The sequence below is a fragment of the Suncus etruscus genome, chromosome 3 (genome assembly GCF_024139225.1).
Source record: "Suncus etruscus isolate mSunEtr1 chromosome 3, mSunEtr1.pri.cur, whole genome shotgun sequence".
Taxonomy (NCBI): domain Eukaryota; kingdom Metazoa; phylum Chordata; class Mammalia; order Eulipotyphla; family Soricidae; genus Suncus; species Suncus etruscus.
In genome coordinates, this window is record NC_064850.1 from 107,926,255 (window position 1) to 107,946,245 (window position 19,991).

Here is a 19,991-nt window from a genome sequence, read left to right on the forward strand (position 1 = left end):
TGAGTGGTCCTATTGGCATTTTCAATATGATCAAATATCTAACAATAGTCCCATGTAGACAGTTATGTTATTGTCATTCATAGAATATTTCATTCCTATCATTTTATTGTCATTTAAAATCATATTATTTACCATTCTGTACAGGTAAGATACAATATGATTTAGTTTCACAAGTTCATTTTTATAATTTTGGCATTTATCTAGAGCCTACCGTCATTGACCACTCTTACAGAAAACAACTTCTAAGGAAAAATAACACACTCAGAGATGGTTATACTTTCCAATAGAATGTAGTGTTTTTAATGAATTAAAAATTTATGAATTTCTAAATTAGATGCTTAAATCAACCATTATCTTTGAGAGATTTAAAAAATTCCTTTTGCATACATAAGCAGTATGTACTGGGGACAGAGCAGGAGATTAGGGGAACTGATTTAAGTTAAGGAAAAGGAAAGAGAGGGGGAATGAAGGGGGAAAGAATGTTTACATTTGTCATGCCCAACATAAGCAAATATTCAATTCATAATTGAGCAGAATCAATTGTAAAGTGCATACTTTATCTTGGTAGAAAAAATGCTTTGGCCCTAGGATGTGTATAAACTCAAATAACTTGTCGTTCATTGTTTTAAGGGAATTAATGGTGTAGAAGGGCTGTTGCCTCGCATTGATAAACTATAGTCAACAGCAGCAAACTACTGTGAAATGGTCAATAGTTTGCAGTATTTGGAGGTAGGTGGGTTGAGACCCTACAATGAATCTCTTCAGAGATTTGCATTTCTGAGGTTTGCAAAGGTTTCAGTTCTGAGCTCAAGAAGCTCTTTATAAAACGCAAAGTAAATCTAGGGTTTTGCCATACAAAATGCTACCGAAAATATTTTTGCAAGCTTCTCAGACCTAAACAACTATTCAAAAATTAGGGGCCGGAGAGATAGCCCAGCGGTAGGGCGTTTGCCTTGCACGCAGACGGATGGTGGTTCGAATCCCGGCATCCCATATGTTGCCCCGAGCCTGCCAGGAGCGATTTCTGAGCACAGAGCCAGGAATAACCCCTGACCACTGCTGGGTGTGACCCAAAAAAAAACAACAAAATAAATAAATAAATAAATAATAAAAAATTATCACTCAAGTGCTTCCAAAACAGTGCACATGGAATTGCTTTTTTGGGTTTTAAATCTACAAAGGCATCTATCTACACACTTCCAGCCACTTTGGTGTAGGAGAGGAGCCTGGAGACTTGGACATCATCAACCCTCCAAGAGTTTATTCAGGTTGGTGCAAGAGCCTTGCTGGATGACGGGGCTTTGCTCTCTCTTTCTCCAAACCGTTCCTGGAATCGGACTCTTTAAGTAAATAAAAAAAGAAAATCCTCTAAACTTCTGGAGCCCCAGGCGCATCACGATTCTAAACCAAAGTACTTAAAAGCTAGAAAGTCAGAAAAAGATCAACTATCTCAGAAACGTCAGAGCGAGGGAGGACCACGCCCCCGCAGGCCCCAAGACCCGCCCCCAAAGGCCCCGCACAAGCCCCGCCCCCAGCAGGCCAGCTAGGGCTCAACGCGCACGCGCGGGCCTACGTCACATCCGGCTCCCGGGAGCCCGGTTCCGGAAGGGGCTGCGCTCTGGTGGCGGCGGTTTCTGCGCTGGTGATTCAGTCTCTTCCCGGCCGGAGCGGCGGGACCTACGGCGGCGTCATGGTCGAGGTAAAGTGACACTTGAGCATCGAAGACTCTTCGGGCCCTGGGGCGTTTGTCTTTGGCGCCCAGCCTGGGAGGGAAGAGGCTGCAAGCGGGCGGCGCTGTGTGGCTGAGGCCGGGGCGGCTCTCCCGGGCTGCGGGGAAGCGATCGGTGGCGGGAGCCCGGGGGAGGTTTCCCGGCGAAAACCCCGCGATCGTTCGAGCCTCCGGCTCCTCGGACCGGGCTGGGGGTGAGCACGGCTCTTGGCGGGGCTTCGCCCAAGTCCTGGCACTGGTGCCCGCTCGCCCGCCCGCCTCCTGCGGCCTGCCTGGGCCGGCGATTCTGCGGCGCCTGTTGACTCGCTCCCCCCGAAGCTTCCATCCCCGGCAAAGGCTGCCTGCCCTGCCCTGCCGTTCGCCAAGGTTGGCGTGTGTCTGTGTCGAACCACCGTCCTGCCTGCGAGCGCAACCTCCGCAGGATTCACGTCGCTGCACTCTCCACCGCCGCCTAATTCAGACCTCAGACCGTTACTTTCTGTCAGCCCTGCTGCTGCATTGGCTCTCATTCGGGCTCTTTGTGAGCATTTTCATTAAGTCACAACACATACACTGTCTGTCTGTCTGTCTCTCTCTCTCTTACACACACACACACACACACACACACACACACACACACACACTCATTCGGGCTCTTTGTGAGCATTTTCATTAAGTCACAACACATACACTGTCTGTCTGTCTCTCTCTCTCTTACACACACACACACACACACACACACACACACACACACACACACCCACCCACCCACCCACCCTCTGCTGGTCTTGCATTTCTAACTTAAAACCTTTACTGGACACTCTCTCTCTTTCTTTCTCTCTCTCTCTCTCTCTCTCTCTCTCTCTCTCTCTCTCTCTCTCTCTCTCTGCAAGTCTTGCATGTCTGGCTTAAAACTTTTACTGGACATACACACGCACACACACTCCTCTCTGCTGGTCTTGCATGTCTGGCTTAAAACTTTTACTGGACACTCTTCTTTTTCCTCTCTCTCTCTCATTCGTGCTGATCTTGCATTTTTCACTTAACACACACTCTCTCTCTCTCTCTCTGTGCAAGTCTTGCATGTCTGTCTGGCTTAAAACTTTTACTGGATACTCTTCTTTTTCCTCTCTGTCTCTGTCTCTCATTCGTGCTGGTCTTGCATTTTTCACTTAACTCTCTCTCTCTCTCTCTCTCTCTCTCTCTCTCTGCAAGTCTTGCATGTCTGGCTCAAAACTTTTACTGGACATACACACGCACACACACACTCCTCTCTGCAAGTCTTGCATGTCTGGCTTAAAACTTTTACTGGACACTCTTCTTTTTCCTCTCTCTCTGTCTCTGATTCGTGCTGGTCTTGCATTTTTCACTTAACACACTCTCTCTCTCTGCTGGTTTTGCATGTCTGGCTCAAAACTTTTACTGAACACTCTTCTCGTTCCTCTCTGTTTCTCAGTCTCTATCTCTGTCTCTCATCCGTGCTGGTCTTGCATTTTTGGCTAAAGCCTTTACGGGCCCTCTGTGGCTGGAGCAAAAATTTAGACACTTGCCCTGGTCTGAAAATTAAAGATGTCTCTGGTCGGGATCTTTAATACCATTTCACAATTTGGTCTCACACCTCAGCCCTCACCTCCTCTAAATATGATTGCCTTTCTCCCTCTGGCGTTACAAATTCGGAACACCTTCGTAAGTGGCATGTGCTAGGAATTCTGGATTATTCCGACATTTATTCTGTGCAAGACTTTCTCCCTCTTTGCCTACATATATTTTTGCAGTATTCTTTCCCGACCACTCAGTTCTTGCTTTCTCTTTCTCAGCGCCTTCCATGCATCTATATTGAAGCTAACAGACATAGGAGTTACTTTGCTTGTATTATTTCATCTTGAATCCAGGGATCATGAATGTTGATTGCTCTTGGTTAGCTTCTAACAGTCCGGACCAGGCATGTAGTAGGAGCCCAGTAGATGTGTTGACTGAAATGGCTCATCTTGAGTAACTCCAGTCATCTGACAGTCCTGAGGCGGGCTGCAAAGGACTGTGGCAAGTGAGAGGGTAGACTTCTTGTAAAGTGTGAAGTTTGACTTTAAAGTTTGACTTTAAAGATATGAGTGATGCCTGGTAGTCACATAATTCTACTTTTTCTTTCTAGGAGGTGCAGAAACATTCTGTGCACACACTTGTGTTCAGGTCATTGAAGAGGACCCATGACATGTTTGTAGCAGATAATGGAAAACCCGTGCCTTTGGACGAAGAAAGGTCTGTATGCTTCCTTTCACGTATTGTAGAATATTGTGTTGGGAAAGGGAGTCGGGAGGCCCATAAAGGTGAGTGGGTGATACTAGCTGTTCTTGATTATTTAAATTTACCGATGAGTGAGGTTTTGGTATAATTCAAGCTAACTTAATTTTAAAAATATTATCTTTTATGGTCAAAATCACATTAATTGTATTTTATATAGTCCCCTATAATGAAAAGTGTTCAAGTGTTTCATTTTTGGAAGTGTTGGCATACACAGCAGTGCTTAGGGTTTGCTTACTCTTGGCTTTGTGCTCAAGTGTCACTCTGGCTGGGCTTAAGGCAGTGATGGCTAACCTTGAGCCTGAGTGCTGAAATGGCCACAAATTGCCCAGTCCTCCCAGTGGCCAGTCCGGCCCTGTTGCCAGGTGAGCTGCAAAGCAGACACCTGCACACTGGCCTCCCCCAGCGCTGCATATCTTAATTGCGGACTCCTTCCCGCGTGCCAGTTGCGTGCCATAGGTTCGCCATCGAGGGCTTAAGGGATCATATTTTTTTACATACATAGTGCACATAATTAAACTGGGCTACCACATGCTAGGCAAATGCCTTAACTCCTGTAAACATATTCTTTCTCTCTCTCTCTCTCTCTCTCTCTCTCTCTCTCTCTCTCTCTCTCTCTTTCTCCCACCCTCTCTCTCTTATTCTGCTTTTATAAGCGAATACCATATATACTCTAGTATAATCTGATCCCTCCCCTAATTTTACCCTAAAACTGGGAAAATTTAGTGACTCAAATATAAGTCGAGGTGGAAAATGCAGCAGCCACTGGCAAATTTCAAAAATAATAATATATACCCAAAACAATTATAATCATTGAGGAATCAGTAGGTTAAATGTTTTTCAATATTTATTGCTAAAGAAAAAAAACTGTAAACTAGTAATAATTACTTTAAAACTTTAAATAAAGTGCAGAAAACCATAGCAACGGGTAATCAAGCTAAATCACAAAGGTTAAAATTCTTCAAAACTGGATTATTTCTCATCATCTGTATGTCCAAACAGAACTTCAGCTGAATCTGGTGTGAGGGAATCAGCATAAACATTGTCACCATCACTGAGTTTGCAGATATCAGCATAACTGCTGTCGATGTCATACAAAGCGCAGAATATTGTGGGTTAAATAGTTCAGTGGCATACAGTTCAGTTCAGCCTCTTCAGCTCACCCGCAACTTGTGGACTGAGCTGAAGCACCATCCCCTCCAGCAGATGGCAGAAGACGACTGGAGACATAGGTGCATTTGATTCGGTGCATGCACACCAAATCAGATAACCTGTATGACCAAAGTATAAGCCAATTTCGGAGTTCGGCACAAAGTTTTGGCTTATACTCCAGTATATACTGCAGCGCTTTTAGCCTGGCTGCTCTCAGAGCTTTACTGAACTGAAATAATATCTGGCCAGTTCCTCTACTCTCATCTCTTCACTTTCTGGCTAGAAAGTTAGAAGTGGTGGTGTAATTTTGATTCAGCATATTAGCTCCGGTCTAGGATTGCAACATTCCTTTCACTATAAACTCCTTTTTAATTTCTCAAGCATTTTGAATTTGAAAGTTGACTTAGTGATGTATGAGGACTGGAACAATATACAGTGGGAGGAGTAACAAACTGCTGTTAATGCTGTATGATGGATTGTAGTCAGAAGTGTGGAATTTAAGTTGGGAATTTTCTTTAAATTTTTCTTTAAATTTTCTTTAAATATATTACTTGAAAGGTATTATATATGATTATCTAAACTTAAACAATTCAACTACTTTTTTCCCTAGCTTTCTGTGACTAATTATATCTGTGAACATATTAAGAGTACTCAAAGATACATTTTTACATTTGTCATTTTTAAATAGTCACAAGCGAAAAATGGCAATCAAGCTGCATAATGAGTATGGTCCTGTGTTGCATATGCCTACTTCAAAAGAAAATTTCAAAGAAAAAGGGCTTCAGAATGCAACAGATTCATATGGTCATAAACAGTATCCTGCTAATCAAGGTGAGCATGCTGTTTTCAGAAATGGCAGAACTTGTATGTATAACATTTAAAAAAACTTACGTAAGGATTTTCATAGAAATAGCTTATTAGTAACTTCCTTGCAAATTCACAATTTGCAGCTCATTCCTGTTAATTGGAGCCATATACTATTTAACAGTTGTAATAATAAAGGTCTTGGTTTTTTCTTTGATATACTAGTGAGTAAGATTATTGGTTGGTAGATTTTTCGTAACAAAAATGAGAAAGTGATAGTACGGCAATGAGGATATTTTTAGGAAAAAAAGGCTATGTGAAAAAGGAAACTTCCTAATCTCTGGTAAGAACATTTCTCTCTTTTGGTTGCAATTTGTTGCTGAATGTAGACATGGTAGTAAATATATGAGATTCATTAGGAAGCATTGGTGCTGGGAAGAAAACAAGTGAGTGGATTATTTGGCAGGACTACTTTCTTGCACCGCTGCTTATTGCAAATGGCCAAAGAAAGCTATGAGATCTTCAGAAGTCAGAATAAATATTAATCAGGTTTACTTAATGAGTTACAAAATTTGGGATACGTAGTTTAATAATAACTTCTTTCATTAAAATAAATACTTATATATAAGACAAATTTACAGTTGGTGACTTTTCTTTCTTACTTTTCCTTTTGTTTAAGCACAAGAAGTTGAATATTTGGTGACGGGAACACATCCTTATCCACCAGGACCTGGTGAGTATGCTGTTATATTTTGAGAATGCCTAAGTGTCATATGTATTCCCTATGAGTTCGTCAATAATCATTTTTTCCCCTGCCTATAAAATGTGAAATGCTGTCAGTGGCATCCAGGGTACTATTTTAGATGATGGTTGACTGAGTGTATGCATCACGGGCATTCAGTCAGCAAACGTTCTTCTCTTCAGCTCTTGTACCTTTCAGTCAAGATGCTAGAAATTCAGAAACAGTAAGATAGCTTCAGGCTAAGACGAGCGTATTCTTTGCAGGCTTAGCAGACAAGTAAATATCATTAAATTTATAACATTGATAGTTTTGTTCGTATAAAAATGAGTATGGTCTAAATCGTTGCTGTAGGGTGTGTGTGTGATATAGTTTTGTTCGTATAAAAATGGGTATGGTAGAAACCTGTGCTGTAGGGGTGTGTGGGTGTGAGTATGTATGGTGTGTGTAGGATATGTGTGTGAGAAGATTTGGCACATAAAAGGAGTGGTTATTTTTCGATGACCTAGAAAGTGCAGGCAATTTAGTGCTGCTGCTTGTAATTTGCATTTACTCTTGGAAATATTGTGATATTTAATCATTGGAATTGTTTGTTTTTATAGCTAAAGGTAATATTCCATTGTACTAAAAAGAAGAAAAATATAGATTTGGGGGTGAACTGGAAATAAACCTAGGGTCTCAAATGGTGCAGTGTGCTATAGCTCTGAGCCGCATACCAGCCTCTAGAGAACTTTTACTTTATGTTCTATGACATGTTAATATCCAAGCTGAGAACTTTTACTTTATGTTCTATGACATGTTAATATCCAAGCTGCTTGTGATTTCGTCAAATTTGAATTATGTGTTGTTGAACAACACTTTAAAGAGAGGAAGAAAAATGGAAAGTAAAACTTAACTCATTTATCATATATCACCACCTGGAATCAATCATTGCCTTTTTGCTACATTATTGTTGAGTATAAAAGCATGTAAGTGAAAACAAAGCTGACTACTAAAAGGAATTGAATTTTTTTAACAGGCGTAGCTTTGACAGCGGATACTAAGATTCAGAGAATGCCAAGTGAGTCAGCTGCACAGTCTTTAGCTGTGGCCTTACCATCTTCTCAGGCTAGGTATGAAATACTACTCTTATAAAGATTTTGAAGTCTTAAGTCACTTTACATTTTTCCTGTGTTCCTTGGTCACTTTTTTTTAATTGTGTTTTTTGTTTGTTTGTTTTGTTTTTTTTTTGGGCCACACCTAGCAGTGCTCAGGGATCATTCCTATCTCTGCACTCAGGAATTACTCCTGGTAGACTAGAGAGGTTGGGGTGTGGCATTTGGGATACCAGAGATCAAACCTGGGTTCGTCGGTAGTAAGGCAAGTGCCATACCTGCTTTGCTATCACTCCCGCCCTGGTTTGAGTTTTATGTGCCCATGCTGTCCTTGACTAGTGTTTTCTTACATTTTTATTAGTCAGTTCTGCAGACCACATGACACATTCAATCACTTAAATGTCTTCTCTTCCTCAGGGTTGATGCAAATCGAAATACACCTGCTGGAAGTGAGTATCGGCTTCCTGGGGCTTCTGACAGAGCACAACCTGCTGGGATGACTACAGTAAGCTCTTTTATCAAACCCTGTGTCAGGGTTTCTCACTGTTTTGTAGGCGCCGGGGAAGAAGTAATTTATGTCAAACCATCAAGGTGACCCTCTGGGCTGTGGCTCAGGAATCACTCCTGGTTGTCCTCAATCCGTGCTAAGGATTGAACTGAGTTTTACAAGATACTGACTTCTTATATCCTACGGTTTTCATCTTAAATATTAAATAAGTAAATATTTTCCTTGGCGGTATTTGGATAGCAACCTGCCCAAGTTTTAGTAGCTCTAAACTTAAGTTGTTAGTAAATTGATAGAACATTTTAGATTCTATAATTCAGTTTTGTGTTTGCATGTACATAATTTTTATTTTTATGAAGATAATGGAAAGTTCCTCTTTATTAATGGACATATGATATTCTGAAACTTGTATTAGTGTCTGTTAGTAAGAAAGTCTTTAAGCAGTTAGTTTGTAATGTTAGAATTGAGTGCTGTTGGTTAGTTTCTTAGATATTTAGGAATGCATATGTTTTCTTTTTCTTAGTGGCAGCTGCTGTTTGTTGGTTGTGATGGAAAGAATAGAATAACTGGAAATAGGCCATCTAATATTATTGTGCAGTTGTTTTAAATAAGCACAAGCTTAATTCTCAGTTTATCGGCAGGTGATTTGGCTTTTATGAAATGAATTAATTTGTCTCTTCCCACTGCATATTTTCCAGTAAGCTTCCCAACTGTGGCTCTCAGTATGTGATTCACTATTTAAGCTGACATATACATTAAGCACAGTTAATTGACATATCAGAATTTAACAGGAACATTAAGAATGGAGGCTGGGGTAGTTCACATGGACACCCACAGGCACCCTTAAAGTCTTACAGAAATTCTGAGAGTTTCCTGTTCTATTCTTGGCCAGTTTGCTGCTCTGTTTATCTAAAAGTTTGGTTCTACTCTGTCCTGGGCATGTGTTTGCTGCCTTCATGTCTATACTTGTTTTACCCTGGGGACTATCTTAACTAAGGGGATTTCTGTTAGGGGGACAATTTCTCACAGTTAGGCAAACTCAAAACTCTTACATATGTTTTCCTTTTTGTATAAGAAAAGAAGCCTATACTAATAAAATATTCCTATAACCCCTGTCTAGGTTATGGAGACTGGCAATGCCAAGAACTCTGCACTGATGGCAAAAAAAGCTCCTACGATGCCCAAACCCCAGTGGCACCCACCATGGAAACTGTACAGGGTGAGTAACGGCCTGTTTCTGTGTCTTCATGACATCCTTTACCAGCTGCTGGAAGCTGAGGAATAGAGTGATGCAGAAGCGAGTGTTGGGAGAGCTGGGAAGGCCTGCCAGCCAGGATAGGGGAAGGACATTCTTTTTAAGGACTCTACTATTCCATGCCAAATATACTATAAAACATAGTCCAGTAGGAAAAGATGGTGAAGAGTGGATGTAACTAGAATGAAGTGAGGTGATTGATATGAAAGTTCTCTCTATGATTTTCCTAATTATCTTTTAAATGAACATTAAAGTGACCCAAGTGTGTCTAAGTAAAATAAAATGCCTATTGTAGAAAAAAATGTTTTGCTGCTATGTAGTTGAATATAAATCATTATTTTTAGATGATCCTACATTCTTTTTCTCTTTCATCATACCCATATGTGAAATAATTTAAATAGATTAGAGACTTGCATAATCACTCCACAGTGAGGATGTAGATGTCCCATTAGTTCAAGAAACACACCCCTTGCTATTGTTTATATTCATAAGCGCCGTCATCCAACAACAGCCAGTCATCTGGTTTTACCTTGCATTTAGATGTCTTTCACTGTCAGTCATGGAACCTGAGAGATAGTACAGCAGATAGGGGCATCCTTGGCATCCCATATGATCCCCAAGTTGCTTAGAATGATTCCTAAGCCCCCACTCGCGCCCAAAAAAAAAAAAAAACGAGAAGAGAATCTTTCTTATAGTGTATCCTTTATGAGACTTTCTTCACTCAGCTTAATGTCTGAGTCTTCCAGATTGTTGCAAGTACCGATAATACTTTCCTTATTTCTAAGTACTCTCCTGTTATATACCCATTTGCTACCAATGAAGCTAATTTAGTACTTTGAAATATAATTGTCAACTGATTTTATGAACATTTCAAAAATTAAGGGAAATTCTTGGTTATTGTCCAAATTTATTTAAAATTCAACACATTTTCTGCTTGTTTCATTCTTTTTTTTTTTTTTTTTTCTTTGCATCATCTAGGTAATCAGTGGGCATCTGGGTTGGGTACGATGTATTGCTGTGGAGCCTGGAAATCAGTGGTTTGTTACTGGATCTGCAGACAGAACCATAAAGGTAATAGGACGGTTGGCAAGGAAAAATAAGGGTGACTTTGTGTATGATTTGTTTAAATTTAATCTGCTCTACATTTGATTCCTCTGCTGTGAATTAGTTTATAGTTCATCTGGTTCCTTAGATCTGAGAATAGAGTAAAATTTATTGTCCACCAGTTAAAATTTCCCCAAAAGTGGCTATTTGAAAAGTGGTAATTAAAACAGGTTTTTCCAAATAGAAAATACTGCATACTTAACACTGGTTTCTTGATATTTAAGTTTTTTCCCTTTGGTTACATACTACAGCAAACTTATCTCTTAAAAATGTTGAAAATGTAGAGCATAATGGAAGAATTTGCATCCATACCTGTCAAAAAGTTGGACTTTTTTTTGTAGGGGAGGCAGTGGACCACATCTGGGAAGGAGGAGTAATTTTTTTACTTTTTAAAAACTCTTATGCCATCCCCCCCTTTTTGAGGGGAACTGGGGCCATACCTGGCAGTGCTCAGAGTTGACTGGTTCTAATATTCTGGTGGGCTTAGCAAGTTATATGGGTTGCCTAGGATCAAACTCAGGCTTACTGCTTGCAACACAAGCACCCTACCTGCTCTACTATTGCTCCAGCTTTTATATATCTTCCCTTTTTTGAAATGTTATTTTAACCTTAAGATTTTAAAACTTTGGGATATTCAAAACAAAAAGTGAAATATTTTTTGGTTACAGATTTGGGACTTGGCCAGTGGCAAGTTGAAATTGTCCTTGACTGGGCACATTAGTACTGTTCGTGGGGTAATAGTCAGCACACGGAGCCCATACCTGTTCTCCTGTGGAGAAGACAAGCAGGTCAAGTGCTGGGACCTGGAGTATAACAAGGTGAGTAGGTTATTCGGCACTTGAGATGTCATGCAACACTATTTTGTCTTTGTAATCAAATTTTAACCTTGCTGGTTTGTTTTTAGGTTATAAGACATTATCACGGACATCTCAGCGCAGTGTATGGTTTGGACTTGCACCCAACCATTGATGTTCTCGTAACCTGCAGTAGGGATTCCACTGCACGGGTAAGCAAAGAGAGGTTTGTGTCCACCTATAAATTTTGTTCCCTGATTTCTGCATTTGTGCTGTTGGAATCATTCATTGTAGCTAGAGGGTTATGGGTAGAAGCACTTATCCATAACTCATGTCACTGGATATCCACCATGGCTTTCAGTTCTGTGGGTTCAACCATGCTTTATTTGGGAAATTATTATTCCCCTGAAATCTGGTATAGTCAAGTTCTATCACACTTATTGTCTGTTAGCCATTCATCCAGTAGACTAAGGAGACTTCATAGACTTTGGGCTTTTCCCTCCAGCCACCTCCTCCTCATTGTTCCCATAGTCTTCTTTCTACCAGAATACAGGTTCTTGTCTTTCATTTATGGACTTCCTTTATAGTGTACAGACACAGTTATCCATCTCCTCAATTAGGAATACTTAATTCTCTCTAATGGTACTCTTACTGTGGTTTTTTGTTTTGTGTTCTTTTTTTTTAGATTTGGGATGTGAGAACTAAAGCCAGTGTTCACACATTGTCTGGACACACAAATGCAGTTGCTACAGTGAGGTGTCAAGCTGCAGAGCCACAAATTATCACTGGTATGATTGGTACCTTCCAGGTTTCCAGTTTATTCATATCAGTATAATGTGCATTGCAATTTTAAATACTTTGTGTTTATTAACTCTCCATTTGAGCTCAGTAACCTATCACTAGTTTGACCCTTGTTTTAATTAAAATGATTAACAATGCATTACCCTTTAAGTCTAGAAAATAATTCCTTAACTGTTATATTTCGTTAAGTTATTATCCACTGCTGGTGGGAATGCTGTCTAGTTCAACCTTTATGGAAAGCGATATGGAGATTCCTCCAAAAACTGGAAATCGAGCTCCCATACGATCCAGCTATACCACTCCTAGGAATATACCCTAGGAACACAAAAATACAATACAAAAACCCCTTCCTTACACCTATATTCATTGCAGCTCTATTTACCATAGCAAGACTCTGGAAACAACCAAGATGCCCTTCAACAGATGAATGGCTAAAGAAACTGTGGTACATATACACAATGGAATATTATGCAGCTGTCAGGAGAGATGAAGTCATGAAATTTTCCTATACATGGATGTACATGGAATCTATTATGCTGAGTGAAATAAGTCAGAGAGAGAGAGAAAAACGCAGAATGGTCTCACTCATCTATGGGTTTTAAGAAAAATGAAAGACACCCTTGTAATAATAATTTTCAGACACAAAAGAGAAAAGAGCTGGAAGTTCCAGCTCACCTCAGGAAGCTCACCACAAAGAGTGATGAGTTTAGTTAGAGAAATAACTACATTTTGAACTGTCCTAATATTGAGAATGTATGAGGGAAATGTAGAGCCTGTTTAGGGTACAGGCGGGGGTTGGGTGGGGAGGAGGGTGATTTGGGACTTGGGTGATGGGAATGTTGCACTGGTGATGGGTGGTGTTCCTTTTATGACTGAAACCCAAACACAATCATGTATGTAATCAAGGTGTTTAAATAAAAAAAAAAAATTAAAAAAAAAAAAAAAAAAAAGAAACTAGAATACATTTACATGTTAAGTCTTAAAAAAAAAAAAAAAAATTATAAGTTGCTTTTATTCACCAAAAGGCGATAATAGACTCTCATTATTTTGGTTTTTGGTTTTGGGACCACACTGGGTGGTTTTCAGGGAATTCTCTTGGTGGGGCTCAGGATGTTATCTGGTGTTCTGGAGATCAAACCCTAGTTGACTCTGTGCAGGCAAGTTATTATCTGCTGTACTGTCACTTTGGCCTCTCCTCTACTTATTTTATTTATTCAGTTGATTCTGTGCCAAGCATTCATTGCAATCAAAATTTTGGAAAAACTTAAAACATTTCCCCCTTGTCCCCTTGATATTGGGATGGAGAGGTATTGCACACACTTGTCTGTGACATTCTCACTTGGTTGTGATCCTTACTAGGGATCGTGCACTATTTTGGAATGGCATTGCTTAAAAGTTATTTCTTGCTCTGTACTCAGAGGTATGATGCCTGGCAGTGCTCAGGTGTGCCATGGATTGAATTGGGGTGGACTCCGTGTAAGGCAAGCACTTTATCTCCTGTACATTCTCCAACCCCTGCTGTATTTTTTGCTATGCTTGTACACATATACTTGTCAGGGGACATACTCTAGTGATGTTCTTGAAATCACACACTTTGTTCAGATCCATGGGGGTTGTCACTGGGTATGAGGGCAGTGCAAGGAACTGATCTTGTGACCTCACATTTGAAGGAGATATTCCACCAATGCCTTCACCACCACTGAGCTCTCTTCTACCACTGAGCTATCATCAAACCTATGTAAAATCAACCTAGAATTATAAATCACATAACTAAGAGGGGGTATCTAGACAAACATGTTTTTTCTTGTAACTTGTGATCTTTTTTCCTAATCTAAGCTTTAGATGTGTGTGTGTGTTTTCATTACAGGAAGCCATGACACTACAATACGGTTATGGGATTTGGTAGCTGGAAAAACAAGAGTCACATTAACAAACCACAAAAAATCAGTCAGGGCTGTGGTTTTACATCCAAGACAGTAAGTGTATTTTCCTAGTTAAATGTTTTTGGTTGCCTATTTTTAATTTTAATGCAATACAGAAATACCTTTTGTAGCACTATTTTGAATTTATTTACCCACTGTCAGTTTTAGCCCTGTGGCACTTTAGAGCCACACATTTTTTTCTGATTCTCTTTGGAGTAATTGTGTTAGGTGTAAGTGATATAGCTAGACTAAGAGAAATAGCTGTAGAGTTCTGCCTTGTTAAGCATATGATCTCAAGTTCAATATCCCCCTGTCCCCAGAGTAACTCCAAGGAAACAAAGATGAGTAAAGCTTTATGGTAAAGAATGGTGATATCCATGAGATCATTACGTCATGATTAAAAGCTGTATATTAAAATAGAAACTATTTGTGATTAGATTAGGTATTTGGAGATAAGTGCATTTGGACAGTGAGCAAAGCACATTGGTAGTGGAATCATGAACATTACAGTCTTGGTATCCAAAGCATGGAGCTCCACGGTAAAATCTACCATTTCTTATATTGCATCATCATGACATTTTCATGGCACTCAAAAACTCTTTCCTTTTCTCCTTTTTCTTCCTAAATCTTATGCTCATTCTATGTTTACTTTTCCAGTCTCTCTTTTTTTTTTTTTTTTTTTTGGCCTTTTCTCCTTATTTTATCTCCTTTATTTCTTGCTGTTTTTCCCAAAAGATCTTAATGCTTTTATTGGAATATGAGGCATGGAGGGGTCAATTTAGGACTTATTCAAAATATATTGCAATGTATTTTGGAAATCTTATTTAACTTGCATCAAGTATCTTGTTATTTTTTATGGTGATAGTTTGTTAAAGCTACTTAGATTAGTAAGTAAAACATATACAACCATAATAAGATTTTTTTTTTTTTTTTTTGGTTTTTGGGCCACACCCATTTGACGCTCAGGGGTTACTCCTGGCTATGTGCTCAGAAATCGCCCCTGGCTTGGGGGGACCATATGGGACGCCGGGGGATCGAACCGTGGTCCTTCCTTGGCTAGCGCTTGCAAGGCAGACACCTTACCTCCAGCGCCACCTACCCGGCCCCCATAATAAGATTTTTAAAGTCAGTCATCTTGTTTACCGTGATGTACTTTATTACAAATTCTTCCTATTTTTATTTCAGTTACACATTTGCATCTGGTTCTCCGGATAACATAAAGCAGTGGAAATTCCCTGATGGAAGTTTCATTCAAAATCTTTCTGGTCATAATGCTATTATTAACACTTTGACAGTAAATTCTGATGGAGTGTTAGTTTCTGGAGGTAAATATAAGATTTGTTTGTTTTAGGGCCACACCCAATGGCACCTCAGTTTGTGTATTTGAGATTTGGGTGTCAGTGTGTGTGTGTGTGTGTGTGTGTGACATACAGTACGTATATTCTGACATTAACACCAATGAAAGCAGCCCAACCAATTTAGGAGAAGCTTCTGTGCCAGTATTTTACAGACAACTTTGATTTGGGGGCTCCACCATGCCTGGTGCCATGCTCAGGGCTTACTCCTGGTCTGTGCTCAGGGTTCATCACTCCAGGCTGGGCTCAGAACCAGAGGGTTAGTAAGAATTGAACCTGGTAAGCCACCTGCAAGGCCAGTGCCTTACTCTTTGGCCCCCATTTTCATGATTTTATTTCTATAGTTAATTTTACTCTGGTGCTTGGCTCACAGTGCTTAATATATGTTTTTCAAGCTGAATTGTTGAAGGCAGATAAAGTTGGCCTGTCTTTCCCTTTCAGCGGACAATGGCACAATGCATCTTTGGGACTGGAGAACTGGCTACAATTTCCAGAGAGTTCACGCAGCTGTGCAGCCTGGCTCTTTGGACAGTGAATCAGGAATATTTGCCTGTGCTTTTGATCAGTCTGAAAGTCGGTTACTAACAGCTGAAGCTGATAAAACCATCAAAGTGTACAGAGAGGATGATACCGCAGTAAGTTCGGTTTCATATGCATCTTAAAGTAAAATCAATCACGCAGGCCAATTTTTTGAGTGTTACCTCATTTTTAAGTTACTAAAATTATCAGGATGGAAAATAATCTTTTTAAGTATAAGCCATTTGTCATGTTGAATAGTGTCTGCTTCTTGGTTTCTATATTGGTTTTATTAATGCCAGAGAATCTTTAGATGTTTTAATCTTATTCTGCCTTTGTTTATTAGTGGTACTAGTAAAAACTTGTGCACTAAAATTAAGAACAAATGTATAGATTAGGGTACTACTAGAATATCAAAATAGTAGTGTAATGTAAGATGAATAACAATGGCTGAATTTGGAGTGAACCCAATCCTTTATTTGATTCAAATAGTGCCGCATTTGTTAGGTATTTCTATACTTAACAAAACATACTAATATGTAATTCCAAATAATATAATTTAAAATAGATATATTATTTTGTTAGGAAATTATTAAGTATGAAGTATACTAATAATAATTCATTCTATCTTGCTTACTTTTCTATTTTTAGACAGAAGAAACTCACCCAGTCAGCTGGAAGCCAGAAATTATCAAGAGAAAGAGATTTTAATTTGATGTTGTTTTCTTGGTGGTTCCAGTTTTTGTTTTTGTTTTGTTTTGTTTTTCTTAGCTTGGAATTGAAGAGCTATTCAGTCAGTTTTGTGTTCTGGCTAGGAATATAAAGCAGAAATGTATATGCTTGAATCATTGCTGTTTTACAATAAACTATCCCTCCCCACTTGTGTTTTATTTTTAAAAAAGATCAAATTTGAGATCCTGTGGAGTAAATTGCAGGTATCAAATACAAGTTTAGTTGTATCAAAGTCCACCATCTTGTTACTATGATTTACTTTGTCTTAAATTCTTCTTGTTATTGTTTCAGTTACATAATTTGCATTCTAAAGATAAAATCTCTTGCCAATTTTATTGAACAATCCTTTTTTCAAAGAAATTCCAAGCCTGTCCACTTGGTTGTGCTCTAGAGGAATTGTTTTGAGAACAGGTTTATTTTAAACCCTTTAAAACTAATTCTGTGACCAATGATTTGGGATTAAAAGGACTCAAAGTATGGTTTATTATTCTCATTTAGTTTTTGAGTACATGCTCTTCAGAGTTCTGCCCTAAGTATTGTAGGAAATAGAAAATTTGTATGTCTTCTGAGATTTCCTAATGGAAATGCAAACATTCTATACAGGCATGAATGAAATGAATACTAAGGTAACTAAGGAAAAGGTGATTAATTTTTCCTGGGGAGAATTGTGGAGAACTCCATAGAGGTGGTGACATTGAGGCTGAGCCTGGTGAAAGCAGGAGAAAGGGATATGATGAAGTAGAAAGTGAAACAGCCTGAGAAAGTATGTTTTATGAATGAAGAACTCTCTGCCAGTTGCATGTTAAGTACACCTGGTTGGTGGTAGAAAAAGCGATTTTTTTTTTTTGGTGAATTTTGAGCCAAACCTGGTGATGTTCAGGAGTTACTCCTGGGTGTGAGCTCAGAAGTCTCTCCTGGCTTGGGATGACAGGGGATCAAACAGTGGTCTGTCCTAAGTCAGCCACGTGCAAGGCAGACGCCCCACTGCTGCACCAACGCTCCAGCCCTCAAAGTGAATATTTTTAATTTTGTATTTAATGACAGGCTACCAGTATAAGTACAAGAATATGGAGTTTGGAGGGGGTGACCACACCTGGCAACGCTGAGATTACTCCTGGCTCTGTGCTCAGAAATGCTTCTGGCAGGATGGGGAGACTATGGAATGCCAGGGATCACACCTAGGTCCCTCCTGGGTCAGGCATGTGCAAGGCAAACATCGTACTGCTATGACTATGGTCCCAAGTACCAGAAAGTGGAGATGGTAACTGGAGGTACTGTATTCTGTAGGAAGGGCTGCAGTCTCGTGGAAATAAGGAACACTGAAGTGCTGGTAGCTGTGTCTCTCTTCAGTGAGCTTTCTGTCATAACCTTATTCTGCTCCCTCTTGGTCCAAAATTGTTACTTCATTTTCTACTAAAAAAGATTTTTGATTTTTAAATTAACTATATGGAGGTCAGAGCAGTATTACAGAAGTTAGGGTACTTGCTGATCTGGGTTTGATCCTTGCACCCAGATTGTCCCCCAGAACCACCAGGAATGACCTCTGAGTGGCACTGGGTATGGGCCCCAAATAAAAAATGTAGTAACATGAATTTTGAGTAAGCATTTCCAAAATACAGATAGTCCATCTTGCATTTGTAGGACAGTATAATTACTGCAGCCTTTGGAAGAAGAATCAGGTGTATTAAACTGCATGGGAGGTATCTCAAGGAGCTATCCCTGACATACCTTAGGATTCAGTCTTCTAGGTATTAATGGGGTCTCCCTATGACCCTCAAGAGTTATCTAAGCCTGAGTTGCTTGGCCTGAGCAGCACCAAATTACCTACCTAGCCATTGTGCTTAGTGGTAGGGTCTAATACGGCTAGAAGTGCAGCTGGCCCCTTCTAAGCAGTTTGAGACCTCCCCCTAAAACACTTGGCTTCGGGCTTACTCATTAGAAGTATTTCAGAAACTGTCTATTGGGAATACAAGCAAGTTCATTTCAAACCTTTGCTATATTTTAACAAAACTGGCCCAGATGTTCTAGTTTGGTAGACTATGTTAACTAGGTATGCTTCTATCCATAGAGTGACAATAGAAATCTTGACTGAGATGTCCTTTGCTATATTTTAATAAAACTGGCCCAGATGTTCTAGTTTGGTAGACTATGTTAACTAGGTATGCTTCTATCCATAGAGTGACAATAGAAATCTTGACTGAGATGTCCAAATTTTAATGGTATCAGTTGTTTAGGGAGAATTACGGGGGTGAACTGTAATGATTGACTTCATATGTTTCTATCTTGTTTTAATTTTCTATAAGCATGTATTTTTGTCAAAAAAAAAAAACTACAAAAATAACATTTGTATCCTTAAGAGATTCTAATTGATGTAAAAAAAAAAAAAAGTCCAAGGGAATGTCCCATCTTCAAAAACCAGAAAGAACTGACTAGTAAAGAAGATGAGAAAGATGGCCCCTATCATCCTATTAAAGATTTAATTGCTGTGTTTGTCAAATGCAAATGTTAGCTTCTAAAATGCATTTAAACTATCTTCCTGCTTCATAGTGACCTGTTTTTGCTCATTATTCTTACAAAACTATTTACCATATGTGTTCGTGAATTTTCAGGAAACCTGAAGCAGAATATCATGCATGCACGCACACACACACAAACACACACACATACCAGAATAAACAGCTATGCTTATGGCTCATCTTTGTTTTATGACCAAGTGGGCCATCAGCAGTGATGACTAGACTTTTGCATATTTCTTACTTTCTGCTTTCTACTACTCTGAGAACAAGTCTTTCAAGTATTCAGTTGTGATTGAAAGTATAGACAATACTTTATTCAGATAGATTATTCATATTTGAAGCTTGGATAGAGCGCTAAAGTTAGAAACCATTAAATAACAAAGGTAATTATTCATGTTTGGGTTTTAGCAGATTTACAGGATTTAAAAAAAAAGAAAACAAAGAATGGGATCAGAGGGCTAACAGTCCCATGGACTGAGGGCCCCCACTGTCCTTCAATTTGGTCTTTATTCTTTTAATTCAAGAACCATTAAGGAGAACATCTTTGATCATGTGTCTGACTAGCTTCATCTAATAGGGTTAAACCTTATATATATCTCAAGGGTTTCAGTATATTAGGGAAGCCATATTTGTTTTGGCTGTTTAAAGATAATTTTTTGCAGATTGGGGGAGGGTGCAATGACAAACATCCACAAT

The 19,991-nt window shown here is 39.3% G+C and overlaps 1 protein-coding gene across 1 annotated transcript; it reads left to right on the forward strand.

The window, feature by feature from the left end:
- Positions 1 to 1,607: 1,607 nt before the first annotated feature.
- On the forward strand, positions 1,608 to 16,926 carry PLRG1 (pleiotropic regulator 1). The gene is made up of 15 exons (XM_049769617.1): positions 1,608 to 1,699; positions 3,858 to 3,964; positions 5,847 to 5,989; positions 6,642 to 6,695; positions 7,720 to 7,813; positions 8,213 to 8,300; positions 9,421 to 9,519; positions 10,534 to 10,626; positions 11,328 to 11,477; positions 11,564 to 11,665; positions 12,139 to 12,241; positions 14,122 to 14,230; positions 15,362 to 15,501; positions 15,973 to 16,166; positions 16,699 to 16,926. Exons 1-15 carry the CDS (start codon positions 1,691 to 1,693, stop codon positions 16,756 to 16,758), a joined length of 1,545 nt encoding a protein of 514 aa, XP_049625574.1. The 5' UTR covers positions 1,608 to 1,690; the 3' UTR covers positions 16,759 to 16,926.
- Positions 16,927 to 19,991: the final 3,065 nt, after the last annotated feature.

Bases quoted from the DNA above. Each gene is read 5' to 3' on its own strand.
- PLRG1 (XM_049769617.1), top strand. The intron at 8,301-9,420 runs GTAAGCTCTTTT...ACCCCTGTCTAG, and splicing joins AACCTGCTGGGATGACTACA to GTTATGGAGACTGGCAATGC. The intron at 10,627-11,327 runs GTAATAGGACGG...TTTTGGTTACAG, and splicing joins CTGCAGACAGAACCATAAAG to ATTTGGGACTTGGCCAGTGG.